The 16,692-nt window shown below is 36.4% G+C and overlaps 1 protein-coding gene across 5 annotated transcripts in view; it reads left to right on the forward strand.

The window, feature by feature from the left end:
• The window catches only part of prkcab (protein kinase C, alpha, b), a 183,283-nt gene extending 169,421 nt beyond the window's left edge, over positions 1 to 13,862 (forward strand). For all 5 annotated transcript variants that reach the window (XM_058768483.1, XM_058768484.1, XM_058768487.1 and 2 more), the window contains 4 exons: positions 1,315 to 1,395; positions 4,550 to 4,657; positions 5,313 to 5,453; positions 10,564 to 13,862. In XM_058768483.1, the coding sequence (XP_058624466.1) occupies positions 1,315 to 1,395; positions 4,550 to 4,657; positions 5,313 to 5,453; positions 10,564 to 10,731 (498 nt within the window). In that variant the 3' untranslated portion in view covers positions 10,732 to 13,862. The remainder of the gene's footprint in view (positions 1 to 1,314; positions 1,396 to 4,549; positions 4,658 to 5,312; positions 5,454 to 10,563) is intronic.
• Positions 13,863 to 16,692: the final 2,830 nt, after the last annotated feature.

Genomic DNA, 16,692 nt, shown 5'->3' on the forward strand with positions numbered 1-16,692 from the left:
ATAAGAGTATTATTACAGAGCCTAAATTAATCAGCATCATGAGCAATATGAAAAATGACAACATTTCTCAGAAGTCATAATTTTTTTAGTAGGAATGTATGATGTGTTCATCTGTTTATTTGTGTGTGTTGTGTGTCAGGACGTTTGAGGTCAGACTGTTGATGTGAATGCTGGCAGACAGTCTGCTCTGTGTCTGTGAGCAGATGGCCAGTAGACACATAAAACATGCTTACTGTGATCTTACCCTGTGTGTAGTGTATCAGATAGCTAAGAGCTTCCTGTTCTTCTCTAAAACAGCCAGTGTCACTCAAACGCTCATCTAAAGCATGCTCTGATTAGGCAACCAGGAGTCTATGATCATATTTTCAAACTAAATCTGACCTGCAAACTTGTAGTAGCATTTATGCTTTGTAAAATGCTGTTTGTCTCATGCGTTTTAATAAAATACATATTAGTTTGTACTAGTATACTATTATATTGTTACACCATTTTTCTGATAATAACTTTGGTAACAGGGTTGAACTGATGTACTTGACACATGCACTACATAATATAATAAGAATATTTTCTTGTCTTCCTATTATGCTGTAGAAAAGATCCAGGTGATTTCACTTCCTATATGTCTCTATTTTATAAAATGTTTCTTTTTTTAATCAAGGGAAATCATGCAGTAACAGGTTTGCAAACAATATGTAGAAAACAAAAATATCAGTCATATTATGTTTGGTAAGTTGTGGTAATTAAAATAAGTTAAGCATTAGACTAAAATAGTCAAATCAAAATTAGATCAAAATTGTATAGATATTTGGTGTGTTTAAAGTTAGCTACTTTTCACGCTATACTAATTCTACAGTAGGTAACATATCTAATAGTTCTGTCTTGAAAGAATGTGGCATGTGTGACTTCATTGCTTTTAAGAAAGAAACGGGCACCAATTTGTGCCCTATTTGTGGAAAGTGGCAGAACTGTGCAGTCATTTCTAAAGCACACATGAAGAGGAAGAAAGTTCAAAATGTGACATGAAACATACACTCTCTATGCTTAACAAAGCTCTCATTAACTACCCCTGTGATTATACACACTCATTGGTGTGTGTGTGCTGAATATGTGGGTGTAAATGGACTAGCGGGGGGAAAAAAGCAATTATTACAGCAAATGGTTAAAAATAACAGAGCGCCAACCACCCCCTTGAGCAGTAATGAAATGTGCATTGTGCTCTTGACAAATGAATGGAGATTGAATAGAGTTCTCCATGAGAGTTGAATGAATGACTGGACAGAAAATGATGCACATGTTGATTTCTTCTTCCCCCAGATAATTGCCTATCAGCCATACGGGAAATCGGTGGACTGGTGGGCGTACGGTGTGCTCCTCTACGAGATGCTGGCTGGGCAGGTAGGTGGACGTGCGTAGAAAGATCTTGTGAATCATTTAGTATTCTCTATAGTACTCAAATGAGTCAGACACCAGGGCTTTTCAGAGCCACTTTGAATAACTGTGATTGCATCCCTGCTGTGATCAGCGAAAGCCACAGAAAATGACTTGCAGCAAAACATGCTGTTTCCGAGCAACAGTGCACAGAGAGGATTGAGATTGGAGTTTGCACAAGGTGCTTCTGACGGAACAAGAATTTTAATGCATTTTTATGTTGCAATTATGTATTTTTTTAATTTCCTGGGTTCAATACAATTTGATTTCTGTGGGTAGTATTTGTGACACACTGTCAGAAAAATGTGCAAAAATTGTACCTTTAGGGGTACAGCAGCTTGTAACTGGGGCAGTACTCTCAAAGGGGGACCTCTGTACCCTCTTAACCCCTAAAGGGTTCATAATACTACCAGTACATATTACTACCTTAATGGCACATGTTACTATACTCTAAGGTGCACCCTTCAGGGGTAAAGAAGGTACGAAGGTGTCCCTTTAAGGGTACTGCCCCAGTGACAAGCTGTTGTACCCCTAAAGGTAACATTTTTGCAATTTCTTTTTTTTCCTGACAGTGCATGATGTTGATTTCATTTCACTTCTTTTTTTTAAATTACTTTCAAATATCTCTGTTATAAAAAGTGCATTTACAGCAGTACACTTGCTGTGAAAGTCTATGGGCCAAAAACATTGCATAAATAAAAAGTTGTGAAAATACACACTGTTTTGAAAGTATAACATCTTGACATGAGACTGGTGTGATAAAAGCACTGATATCGTTTATTTTTAGAATGTTGCATTGATATTTTAGATCAGAGATGCCCAAACCAGGGTCCGCAGGCCACAGCTGGATTATGATGACCTTTAATTTGGCCTGCCATGCCATATCACACACACACAAAAAACTTATATATTTTTATATAAAAATATTATATTTTTATTTTTTATTTAATGCATTGTAATGTGATATAGTTGGATGTAATGCAACATTTGTTTTTGGCTTTTGGCTATTAATAAGCAGCAAAGTAGGCATTTACTGAGGCAAAAGTCATAGTTAGTAGTTAGTTAATAGCGAGAATTGGTCCCCAAACTAAAGTGTGATCAATATATTTTGTATAATATCTTATATTATATTTATATTTCGCTTTTTCAATATTTTATTATTATCTTATTCCACTTTTAGAATGTAGCAGTGGTGCTCTGCAAAAACACCAAACAATGTTTGTACTTGAACCACTGGTTTTATACACAAATACTCACAGACATTTAATTCACATGCATTGACACAATAAACTGCTTTATTTGTGCATTTCGGAATATTCTCTGTTGAGTTCAGTGAGGTTCATTTATATAGAGTGCAGCCCAGGCCTCAGTGTGAAACACACTTCCTGTGTCGTCAATACTTTCTGCCAGAATGGTTACCAAGGTTACATCATTTACATCTCAGCTTTCTCCCGCTGACTCCCGGGTCCAATTACCCAACAGAAGAATCTTGTTATACACTTCATATGTTTCCCTTTGGATGATTTTGTCTTGGACACCCCCATCCTGGAATGATTCCTGCTTATGTAATATATCATCCCACTCCTCTGAGGACACAGTGTTTAAAAAAATAACAATAAAATGTGAAAAGTGTAAAATGACTCTGGAATCATGACAGAAATGTGTATAGCTCCTTTTTACAGTGGGTGTCTAATAACCCGCCTCTGTCAGGATGAGGGGGTGGAAGCTGTCAGTACTTTTGGAGAACTTAAGACGGATTGAGATTTAGGGTCCTAAAGCTGTGAAAAAAGGAAAGAAAGAGACTTTGAGCATGCCTTTGGTTTACCATTTACCTCAAGTTTATAAAAACATGGGTCTGTTGAATCTGCTCAGCGACTTTATAGTATGATTATGACAATAGTAGACTGTGGTCATGTGTTAGAAGAAAGAGCACATTTATTTAAACAGGTACAGTATTGATGCAATTATTATCTCTCAAGATAATGAATTACCACATTTAGAACAAAACAATGGGGGCTGAATACTTTCAAGACAGTTTGTACTTGTTTATTAGATGGTTGACATGTCTTTTCCCTAGAAATTTTAATTTATTGCTGTGATGCATCAGCCATTGCTACAGTCTTCAGTGTCACGTGATACTTCAGAAATCATTCTAATATTTTATTTATTTATTTTATTTTTTTCCTTCGCATTCTTAATTGCTGGAATTTATGTTTTATGATTCCTGTGGCTTTGGTTTTCTGTTAACTTTTCTATCCATTAGGCAACCCATTTTAAAGAGACCGCTGGGGGGGTGAGTTGAATTGATATGTGATATCATGTTGTTACTCCAGTTTGTATATTGTTGTTAAAAAAAAAAAAAAATTCATTCTAATATGCAGATTTATTATAAATGTTGGAAACAGTTGTGCTGCTTAACAGATTTTTGGTAACTTGTGTTACTTTTTCATGAATCTTTGATGAATAAAAAGTTAAAAAGAACAGCATTTATTCAAAATAGAAGTTTTTTGTAACAATATACACTACTGTTCAAAAGTTAGGGGTCAGTATTTTTTTCTTTCTATTTTTTTTAAAGAAATTAATACGTTTATTCAGCTAGGATGTGTTCAATTGATGAAAAGTAATACAAATCTCTTTTTTTTGTAACAAAGTAAGTCTTAACTATTTTAAATAAATGCTGTTTTTTTTTTTTGGTTTTTTTGTACTTTTTATTCATCAAAGAATCCAAAAAAAAAAAAAAAGTGTCACAGGTCCGAAAAAAAAAATAAATATTAAGCAGCAAAATTGCTTTCAGCATTGATAATACATCAGCATATTAGAATGGTTGCTAATGGATCATTTGACACTGAAGACTGGAGTAATGATGCTGAAAATTCAGCTTTGATCACAGCAATAAATTATATTTTAAAGTATATTCAAATAGAAAATCATCATGTTAAACTTTAACAATATTTCACAATATTGCTGTTTTATTCTGTATGTTTGGTCAAATAAATGCAACCTTGATGCGCTTAAGAGACTTATGATCCCACGTACTGATCCCACACTTTTGAAAGGCATTGTACATAATTATATTCTATGTATGTTTAATATAATGCAGCATCTGCTCTGTTTCTAACAGCCTCCATTTGATGGCGAGGATGAGGATGAGCTGTTTCAGTCCATAATGGAGCACAACGTGTCCTACCCCAAATCCCTGTCTAAAGAGGCAGTGTCCATCTGTAAAGGGGTGAGTCCCGAAACATCAGCTTAATGTCTGTATGCCGTCGCTCGCTGAATGAGAAACGAATAATTCAGAGGCTGTATTGGAATTAATTTTTCAACTCGGATTAATAACTGGCGTACTTTAATATTGCTGTCAGCTCAAGTCATGGAAATATTACCCGCTATAATAGTTGAGTGGAAGATAATAAAATTTAATTTGTCTTTCCGCCATTCTGTTTGATTATGGTCCTCGGCGAAACAGAAAAAAATGAATATGATTCATGGTGGTGATATAAATGTCACACTTTATAATAACGGCCCTCCATGATTACTAATTATTTAGAATAGTTTTAAATGTCATTAAACTTTACGTTTAAATAATACGTATGCATATTAGATGTGTTGGGCACTGTGTAATTTTTCTTAATGAATGTAAATGAGTGTTAATAAGACTCTAATGTTAGTTAATGGAAAATGTTTTGTTTCGCTTAAGTGATTTCAGTTCAAATTCAGCCCAGCCAAATTGGTAAAAACTTTTAGTGGTTTCTGAAAAATGAATAATTTATATACATATTTTATGCTTCAGATTTAGCCTACCTAGCTAGATCCTCCTTCATGATTAAATCTGAGGTAGATGGGCTGTGGTTTAATAATCTCTCTCTTCTCCTCCACACGCACAGCTGATGACGAAGCATCCATCCAAGCGTCTAGGTTGCGGTCCAGAGGGTGAGAGAGATATAAAGGAGCAAGCTTTCTTCCGCAGGATCGACTGGGATCGGTTGGCCAACAGAGAGATCCAGCCTCCTTTCAAACCCAAAGTGGTGAGTGTGAATACGATGTGTTTGTACGTCTGTGACCTTTGCCAGCGCTGTTGGTGTTGATGACAGCTCTCTCTTTCAGGTCACAGTAGACCACACTGTATGTTGTTTAGTAACTTACATAACCCCTGTTCTTTGATAATAGTTTGATGTATCATAGTCTCAGCCTCAAATGACCGATCCCTGCTCATCTAATGCATGTTATACACTAAGATGGCTAGCTGCTGCTATGCTACTTCCTAGTGTGGAGCGCTCTGGTTTTTTTGAATGTTTTTTTTTTTCTAAAAGCGTCATAGTTCCATGATTCTGTGTTTCCCAAAACCATAGTTCCAATGAACATTTGCAAACAGCTTTGCAATGTATTATAATTGATACTACTCGACCTGCGATTAGTTAGAATGGCATTGACTTCAAAAGACCATTCTCTTGAGCAAAATAAGCAAACTAACATCCAGAACAATCTTTATCAGTCTATCCAAATATGCACAAATTTAATTCTACACTTTTTAGTTTGTCATGAGAATGTAAACACAGATTTTGAAGAGTGTGAGGGAAACCACGATTGAAACATTTGTAAATAAATCAAAACCACATAGAACAAAATAGTAAATTAGTCCTCCAAAATCATGTTTTTATTAAATGACATTAATTTGGCCTCATTAATGAAAGTTCTGTGAAAATAGAAGTTACTACACAAACAGATATGACTAGTTAGTTCATTTCTCCAGTGCATTGTACTATGGTAGTTATCTGCGAGTTATGTCACTGTACAGGAAATTCACCTCTGATGAAAAACAACATTTTTGGTTAAAAGCTACAGAGCTGCTAAAAACAACCTTCAGACCATCTCTCTGATCGCTGAGATGAGTAAATTATTGTAGAGTAGATCAGTCTGTCTATAAAGTCCAAATGAACTGTGTTCACACACCATTTTAGCTTACACATGCATTTTGATTTAAGATCAAGGAGGGTGAAAAATAGGTGGATGGCGGGGACTGTTTGAGAAATTACACATTTTCTGGTGATATAAGTCAATAGGGACCCAAGTCATGTCAGAGTAGGTGGATTACAGAATATCAGTACATGAAACATGAAACATGCACAACATGATCAGGAATGTTCATTAAAAAGTATTTTTGATTTCGAGCAATCGTGAGATGATGAGCTCTTCCTCAGAAGTTCCTCAGAAAAAGCTCATTAGTCCAGCCCAGAGAGTTTATACAATACAATACAATACAAATTGTATTTCTATAGCACATTTAAAACAACTGCCGTTGACTAAAGTGCTTTCCAGCATCATTACATGCAGTCACACAAACAAAATTAAACATTAAAAATTAAAACCCGATTACTCAAATCAATTCTACTAAAAAGGTACGATTTCAATCTAGATTTAAAAGCATCCACAGATGGGGAAGATTTAATATGCATTGGAAGAGGGTTCCATAATCGAGGAGCTGCCACTGAGAAAGCCCTATTAACCTTTGATTTTAATCTTGTTTTAGGAACATGAAGAATCATCGAAGAATTCATGTTCCTTGTATTTGATGAGGAATCAAAAGGTCAACAATATATTTTGGGGCAATGCAACGCTTTAAAAACCATCAACAAAACCTTAAATTCAATTATAAATTTTACAGGCAACCAGTGTAAAGAAACCAAGACTGGGGTAATTCTCTCTCTTCTTTGTGAGAGTCAAAAGTCTGGCAGCAGCATTTTGTACTAATTGAAGATGAGATAATTGACCCTGTGAAATACCTATATATACAGAATTACAGTAATCAATGCGTGATGATACAAAAGCATGAATAACAGTCTCCACAGTCCCTAAAAGAGAGAAATGATTTCAGTATAGAAATAATTCTGAGTTGATAAAACACTGCCTTCACAACACTATTAACCTGTTTATCTAAAACTAAAGCTGAATCCATTATAACACCCAAATTCTTGACATGATCTGAAACACTTATCTTCATAGAGGCTAACCTACTTATAATTTCCTTGGAAGCAGAAGAGGCTCCAAAGACAACACACTCGAGTCTTATTAGTATTAAGATGAAGAAAACTGCCTGCCAACCGGGCTCTAATCTCACCTAAACACTGAGCAAGTCCATCAAACAGAAACAGAAAGCTGTGCAGAACTGTTTAATGCATCTGAAAAAGATGTTTTCAGTGCACTGGAGAAGCCAGGAGTGATCATATTGGAAAATTAAGTATCTCTGTAACTTGTTCATCCAGTTTAATCAATCAGTTTTGGTTATTAAGTCCTGCTCTCGCACTCTTGGGGCGTTTTCATACCTGGCTCAATTGAAGCGTTTGTTTTGGGACCTGGAGCACTTTTTCCCTTTGTTCAGTTCGTAAGGCATTTATGAACATGGCACCTTTTGGTATGCTTTGAAAGCGAAATAAAGCAAGTAAGGGGCTTTCACAGTGAAGGGACGATTTCATAGTTCCTATAACTATTGGCAGAAGTACCCGCTCTTCCAGCTCTTTTAGTTCACACTGCAGGAACTGGGACTGATTTTAGTTATAGGAATGCTTTTTGGGGGGAATAACTTCACAGTAGGATCTAAACCAGAACAATAGGAACTACCAGTGACGTTATGTTGATTGGCCGAATGCGTACCATACAAAAAAGCTGTGTAAACACACAGTTTACATACACTTATTCCATGAACATGGAGAATAGCAGTAGATGGACCGACACTGGCACTGTCCTGCATCCTCCAGTTGCTGACATTGTTGAGTGCCATACCTAAATGACGTCACTGTAGGCCAGCTTGTGTCACTTCAGAGTTCCTACTGATGCTGCGAATGCAACCAGGAAAATGGCCCTAGGTGAAAATGTAGTTCTCACAGGACCGCCCTGGTGGCTAGTTCTTGTAACAAAGTTCCTATAACTACCCGGTGCAAAAGCCCTAATCATAACAATTTAAGTTCCTGTTTCAGGACAGTCTACAGGTCTAAAACCACACTTAAGTGGGGCACACACCACAAGATAATCGGGCTGATTTTGGCCCAAATTCTGCCCGTCCAACCATCCTAGGCCCTGATTATCTTGATGGTTCTACAGATTATCTTATCAGATTTTCCTGTGCAGTGGGTTGGGTTAAGAGTGATTGAATATGCTCGGAAGAATGTCGGGGCCTCACTGATCTCAAATCATAAATATCTAACATGTTGAATATTTATATTATCAGAAATCCTGTTGTGTAAGGGGATAAACATGCCTGTACTCTGTAGATTGTCATGTGGAACAAAACAATTCCCAATCATTAAGTTAGCTGATCGAAGACAGAAGTATTACTCACCTCTAGCTCGTGCTCTAACATGTAAAGTCCACGTTCACGCCGTCTTCATGACTTCATCCAAACCTATTTCGGTTTTTCCATGAATTTTCGGTAAAAATTTATTCCAAATACCATTATCGTCATTTCTTCTTGCCCATCATCTGTTTGAGTCACGCTTTAAGGCCGTAACCATGTCTTGAATATTGGGGGAGACCATTATTTATAAATATAAAATGCAAGTGTGCATTAAAACCATTTAATGCACAGACCGTGCTGCAGAAACTTGTTGACGCAATAAATTAGCTTCAATACCGAATCACTAAATCATATCTCTCAGCAACAAGGCAGTAAAATAAAGCAATAAGCCCGGTGAAGCTGTGGTTTACAGTGAATTTATAACAGCTAAGGGGCGTTGGTAGGCACGATGCAAAGCGGAGTGCCTAAAACCCCCTTAAGCCTCACGCACACTGGGACGATTATCGCACTCGCTTATCGCCAGTGTTTTTCAAGACGTTTTTTCACTGCCAGTGAGCCGAGTCAACATGAAAATTCACTCCCTGTCATTAGATGGCGCTTAATGAAAAGCAGCTCTACATTAATCTTGCCTCGATGCATCTTCTTCATCTTCTTACTTTCTCTTCGTCGTTAGGTATCAATGTGTGCTCGGCAAGACCGGTTTGTGCTTAAGCGCCACCAAGTCGTGTTTTATTGTAACTTGACCAGCTCCAGGCACATGAACAAAAGCACCAATCTCATTGGTCGGCCAGTTTTTAACGCGGCGCGTCAAACCAAAAAAACGAGCCTGAGGCTCAGCTTCATTGTTTGTAGAGAGAGACACACGGATGCAGATCATTCATATGCAACTTTAATCTCTCAAAACGTCACTGCATCACTGGATATAGCTGTGTGTTATTTAACATTTCTATCGTAAAACAGTTGAATAATATTAAATGATTTGCGACTTGCGTCTTACCTCGCTTTCTTTCAGCGTTTCTTTTTCGCTGGAATTCACGTTCTGCTTCTATGAACAGTAAACCCCGCCTACTTTGATTTGATTGGTCATCTCAGTCATTTTGACATTGACAAGCGCTGTTAGACCGCTGAGGCAGACTAGGCTAAGAATGTAACTTTTAAACCTTTTTGTCATCCTAAAAATAGAGTGCTGCGTAATGGATTGCTAGATCAGTGCAAGACTTTCAAATACTGGGGGGGACGGATTGGCCATTTCTAGTTATTGGGGAGTCGTGACTTTGGTTCCTTGTGAATGTCATCTGTTAGGGTGTGGAATAAAAAGTATAGGAACAATCTATGATTTTTCATCGTTATGTTTGTGGTCTCTCACATGTTGAAAATCTGATAAGGTTGTAAAAATCTTTTAGTGTTGGCCAGCATTTAGTCAACTTGGCCTAATAAGGGAATCCACATGATAAAGGCCTGGACTATTTTAAGAGTCTTTTCATGCGTTTGCATCAAAACCACCCACCCTCTGCACTGATCTTCTCTCACTCTGTGTATATATGTGTGTTTTATGGGTATAACCTGATTCATCTCAACCTGTGCCCACCCATGTTTGTTTGCACAGCCCCCTCAAAGGACCCCACAGGTGCTAAAGCTGGGCTGCAGTCGTTTTGACCTTTAACACATCCCTGAATCTTCCCCTTCCAATCCTCTTTCTAAAAATCCTCCATTTACTGGACATATGAGCGTACGTGACGTCTATAACGGATGTCCTACGTGAATGAATTTTCTCGCAGGTACATGGCCAGCTTTTCAATTGAATCTAAAAATAACCCACCGTCTTTCTTCTTCCCTTCCTTTCACAGTGTGGCAAAGCGGCGGAGAACTTTGACAAATTTTTCACCCGCACGCAGCCCATGCTGACCCCTCCAGACCAGCTGGTCATCGCCAACATCGACCAGAGCGAATTCGCTGGATTCTCTTTCATAAACCCAGAGTTCATCCACCCATCGTCGCTTCACAGTGTGGTATGAAACGGCCCGATGAAGAAGAGGACCACCCGTCCTGCTCAAACTAACCACATCCATGTTATTTATGAACTCACCAAATCTTTGTAGACAGTTGAATACCCTTTATCTGAACATATCTGAACTGAGGAGGGCTGGAGAAGGGGGTTTGATAGCTGAAGGGAAACATATCATAAGGCAGCACAGACTCGTTCCTGACAAATTATTCTTTTATGAGGTTCCATCTCGGTTAGGATGCTGCTTGGGTAGGCAGTCGACAGAGAGGCAGCTCTCTAGGCTTTTTGAAACAGAATGATAATGTCCTCACAGTAATGACAGTTCATCTAATGCTTGCATGCAGATAGATGTTATGTGCAGGCCCAGTATATTTTACAAAACAGATATTTTTTTGAAGGTGGAGATAATGAACGATCCCTTTTTCCAGTCCTCAGATTGTTTGTGTGTGAAGCATGCTGACATGAAACAGGTTTTTGTGTCCTATTCCTTATATCCTCTACTGCCATTTCTAATGTTCCTGAATTATATATTTGTAAATCTAAAAAAAATATCTTGTTATAGGAGTGCCAAAATATAACTGCATCAAAAGGTTTTTTATATCCAGCTCTATATATGCATATCGATTTCCTACTAGATCTCTTGGTGGTGTCCCTTATCTTGGGCTGAAACTTGAACCCTTATCGCTCCCCGAGTTTTAGCATGACAACTTCCAATTCCGTCACTGCCTGCTCGCCTGGTTCCTACATATTCAACATATACACAACCCTTTCTCTCGCTCTAAATGTATGAATTGTGTTTCCTCGTTGGTAAAGCGCAGGCCTACGCACCCGCAGAATCCTGCAGATTTCCACAGAATTAGATCACCTGTCCTACTCATCCGCTTGCACGTTTGTTTTTATGAAATACTTCAGATAATCGAATGATACTGTTTTATTTAACATATTTTACCATGTTTAAATCCATCCCGTAGATTTTCTGTCATGATCAGCACAAAAAAATGTCTGCAGATTCTGCCTGGGCCTGATAAAGACTAAACATTTCAAACCAAACTGAGTCTCTTCTGAAAGAAATAGATGTGGTATTTGATTTAACACCTGCATATTATGCTAAAGAAAACTACCACTGCTACAATATAAAGAACATGTAACGAGATGAAAACCTTGTCAAAAACATGTCCAGGACATATTTCACCCCAGAAATTCAAGAAATCATGTTTTAAAATCATTTAGCTTTTTATTTTATTTTTTGCATTGTGACATTTTCATGACTGTTAAGCACCTTTACTCTAAAAGCTTAATTAATTTAAAAATTAGACTTATTTACCCTTACTTTAATGTGGAAAAATGTGAAATGAAGGTGTACTATTCAATGTACATTAGGTATTTATAATTCATGGTAGTCTTTGTGGTTTATGCTGTCATTATTTGACATGCTGAAAATCACCATTGAGAACAAAGAATTGCAGAAAAACATTAATGTAATTAAAATGTGCATAACTGTCATAAAAATTATGCCACAATGCAAAAACTCCTAATGGTCTTCAAATACACTTTCTTTTCATATAAATCATCACAGTTTATGACTCCCTAATGCCCAACATGATTTTTTGTCAAATGTTGGAGAGGGGTGGGAGCTCATTTATGTATAACTTCTAATATAACCCTGTCTCTGGTAGTGTTTCTGTCCTTTGGTGATCAATACTCTACGTGTTAAACTACATGTTCTTATCAAAGGGAGCTTTCCAGTATATATCGGATATTTTTATCTTTTTAGGTCTTAGTTAACAATCATCTTGCATTTCTGCTCTGTGAGTACTTTTACGTAGAGCGCTATGTTTACTGTTACACTAAAGGTACACTATATATATATATACCAAGATTTTTGTAAATACAGAGAAGGCGTACATTATCCTGCAGATTTTATACTAAGAACTGAATGTGCTTTTACTAACTTAGATGGTTTCTATGTTTAGACGATCCAAAAAGACTAGTTTGGCTAATTTGAGATAGCTTTGGTATCTGCAAACCTTTGTTACATGTAATTCTTGTATTTATCTGCTCTGTTTTCTATGCTGATAGTATATAAGTGTATGTAGACCGACTGGGCTCTGTGCTCCTACATACTGTATGTGTGTTTGTACTGCAGCTGCTGTGTGCATGTGGGGCAAATCAGCGCATGCAAAACGTGTTGCATGATTCCAGGAATCCGGAGACCTCTAGCATGGAATGATTGTCACACCGAGTACCATATCTGTCCCACCTCAGCTCTCTTCCTTTGTGTTGTTGCTTTTGTTTCTGTTTAGTTTCAGTCTGTGGATGAAGATTTAGACTCCGTAATGCGTAGATTTCGACCTCTGCTGAGCAACACTGTCTGAATGATCTCTGTATGACAATTGGGTAAAGATGGAGAATTCAGTTTTACCACACTTCAGAAATCATTTTGTGTATTCTAGTTAAAAAAAAAAAAAAAGTACCTCAGAAATGCTGTATTTACACATTAGATTGCTCTGTTTGGGCTCTAGTCTTGTGCCAAGCACTTGGCGGAAATACTGTAGTTAGCAGGTGCACCATTGTTACATTTCACCACTGATTCATCAGTATGAGCACATTTTTTGATCTGTCATTTTTCAGTTTGTATTTTAGAAATTGAATAGACCTGATGTTCGAAGCCCCTGTGTATGGAAGACAAAACAAGTAGATATTTCAGATGTTTATTTCTTCATTCATTCAGAAGTAAATGGACGCATGATGAACAAGTGGAAATAGAGCCGGTCCTCTTATGAAGTGATTCAGAAAGCTTTTAAGTGGTTGTCTTGCAGGATGCAGGTTTACACAAGTGTCTCACATTGAGAGTATTTGGGAATGTAATGTTCATGTGTTTGATTCTGGTTTTTCTGCATGTTGAGGTGGCATTGCAACATTCCCTGGACATTTGAAGAATATGAACATTCCACCCAGCCATTTCTTATTAGAGATTCTATCAGGAATTATAAATATATATTTATTATTATTATTATGAAATTATGGATTCCAGGACAGTGTTAAAGTTAAATCACTCATCTTTGTTTTTTCTTTACAAAATTTTGTCCCTCTGTTCTTTGTGAAGGATAATGTGTATAAATAAATGTATGACAAAAGTGATATTGTCCATGTTTTAGTTCTTCAAAATAAAGAAACCAAAGTCTAAAGTCTCCCTTTATCACACACTCCCCACAGTACCGAGACAAGCAAAGAATTAAGCAAAAATCATAAAGAATTAAACTCTGATTCTGGTTCTGATGCCTCCTAATGATTCCTGTTCCATTAACAATACTTTAGTACTTTTAAGGAATACACGTTGAAAAAATGAAACACAGGGCCAAATGATAAGATGAGGCGAATTAATATATTTAAAACAAAAGGCCATTTAACAGACTTTTCATTGACTTTTCTTTTTTTAGAAATGTCTTTGTAAAGGTGGCATACAGTATATGCATTTCAATAACTGGTGCTAAAGCAGCAATACTAAAGAAAACTGTGGTAACTTATTTAATTCATTAATCTTTACAAAATATTACCAACAAAATGCATGATGTGTATGTTTAACCACACAGCAGAATATGAAAGGAAATAATATATTTTTTTATTATTATTAAATATTGATATTATTTTGAACATAGAAACAGTACAGGGATGTACAGAACAGAGCCGACCAAATATAACAAGACAACCTAAATAAATGAAGAAAACACTTAAACACTTATCTTTGTAAGAGAGAGACCATCATTCTTTTCAGTAAAGCTGTATCGATTTCTTGTTAGAAGTACAGCACAAGGGCTTTTTCAATTCCAAAAATGGCTAAAATTGAGTTTTGAAACGGTGCAATTGAAAGCAATTTCTGACCATATAAGGACTTCACTGTTATAAATCAAAAGGTCAAAATGTAATCTCTGCCCAGAAGTACTTTAAAGCAAGTACAGTATACTTTATGTAGTATTTCAGTGCACCCTTAGAGAGAGAAAAAAAATGAAGATATCTCTTTTTTAAAAGATTTCTGTTGGAGAGCACTGCTGCACTTGAGTGAACCCATAACAAGATTTTGTAATTTCAACAGGTACCTGCTGAGCTAGATAATGTCTCCTCTTGTTTTGAGGCTACATTTTTTATCTTCTTGTGTCTGTATGTAAAGTTTGCATAAAGTTAAATAACAGCTTTATCTATAGCAATTTATTTCAAACAAATCTACAGTATATTACAATATCTATAGCTACATTATTCATATCATTATTGTTAAAATGATCATTATTTTTATTTTTATTGGCTCTTCCTATTCCCTTCCCCTTTTCCCTTCCCTTCCCAATTCCCCTTATGTTAAAACTGTTAAAATGATAAAACTAAAGATTTTACAGGTGATATGTGAAAATAATGTTCACTTTTTCATAAAAAGCATGAAACTTGGTACATAGTTTGTGGCCCTGGACATTTTCAGAAATGGAGCCATTGCAAAAACATATCGTGGTGGCCATGGCAACCATTTTACTTTCTTCCTTAATCAAATTATGTATTTTGTGTTATATCTCCTGAACATAATAACACAGAAAAGATGGTCAAGAATTACAGTGATACCACATACACTCTTAAAAACAAAGGTGCTTAAAAGGTTCTTCACAGCGATTCCATAGAAGAACCATTTTTGGTTCCACAAAGAACCATTCAGTCAAAGGTTCTTTAAAGAACCATCTCTTTCTTACCTTTTTATAATCTGAAGAACCTTCTTTCGCCACAAAGAACCTTTTGTGAAACAGAAAGGTTCTTCAGATGTTAAAGGGTCTTTATGGAACCATTTAGACAAAAAAGGTTCTTCTGTGGCATCGTGAAGCACCTTTATTTTTATTTTTTTTATTGTTGTTGTAGAGTGTACAACAACATAAACTATTCAGGTGAAGAGTTAATGGTGAAATCAGCAATGTGAGAAGAAAATCACAGTATCTGAACATCACAGCATTTACAATAGTCTATATTATGGCTATTAATTGTTTTCTTTCTTTGATAATTAACTAATATTTTATTTAATAATACAATAAAAGATTGTTTTCACGAATACAATCATATATTTCAGACATATATATATATATATATATATGTATAAATCACCTCAGGTAAGTCTATTTTTCCTTACCTCTCAGGCAGAATCAGGTAAGCGGTAGTATGTTTCCAATACATTCTTGTTCTCTCTCAACAATGCTCTAACATCAAACACAGATGGAAAAGCTATCAGGTGAACAGTTAATGGTGAATTCAGTGACTTTATGAGAAGGATTACAATGAAATTGCAGTATCTCAGAAGAGGCAGAATGAAATTTCAAACAAACTTAGTGTCCTCATGTCCTGAACGCTGGTGGGCACATGCAGGTGAAACGCTAATATTTAATGGGTGGAATAATATTTATACTTTGTGTCAGGTGCAGGCCAGATGGTGACAGGTAGCCAATCATACTGCCAATGATTGACCGCTGTAGTGATTATATTAAAGTATCATTGTAATCCTTGACCATTAAAACATAGGAATAGACATCACCTTTTCTGTGTTATCATGTTTGGTTCAGGAGATATGACATAAAACACATAATTTGGTTGTGGCAGAAAGTAAAATGGTTACCATGGCCACCACAAGGCGTTTTTGCCATGGCTCCATTTCTGAAAATGTTCAGTGCCTCAACTCCCTGCTGAAAAAACCAATAGAACCCTGCCCAAAACACAATAGAAAATGTAATGGTTTTAATGGATATAATGGGAATTGTATTGGTTTTAATGGAAACTATAATGATGTCTACTGGTATGTGATGGATTCTATTGGTGGGATGTTAAATCCTATTCAAAAAATGCCCAAAACACACTACAAAAAATGAATTTTGTAATGTTTTACTGGAAAAAGCTAATGGTTTATAATGGTATTTTAATGGAAACCATTGGAATTTCTGTGATGGTTTCT

Source organism: Onychostoma macrolepis, chromosome 03, assembly GCF_012432095.1.
Source record: "Onychostoma macrolepis isolate SWU-2019 chromosome 03, ASM1243209v1, whole genome shotgun sequence".
In the NCBI taxonomy this organism is placed as follows: domain Eukaryota; kingdom Metazoa; phylum Chordata; class Actinopteri; order Cypriniformes; family Cyprinidae; genus Onychostoma; species Onychostoma macrolepis.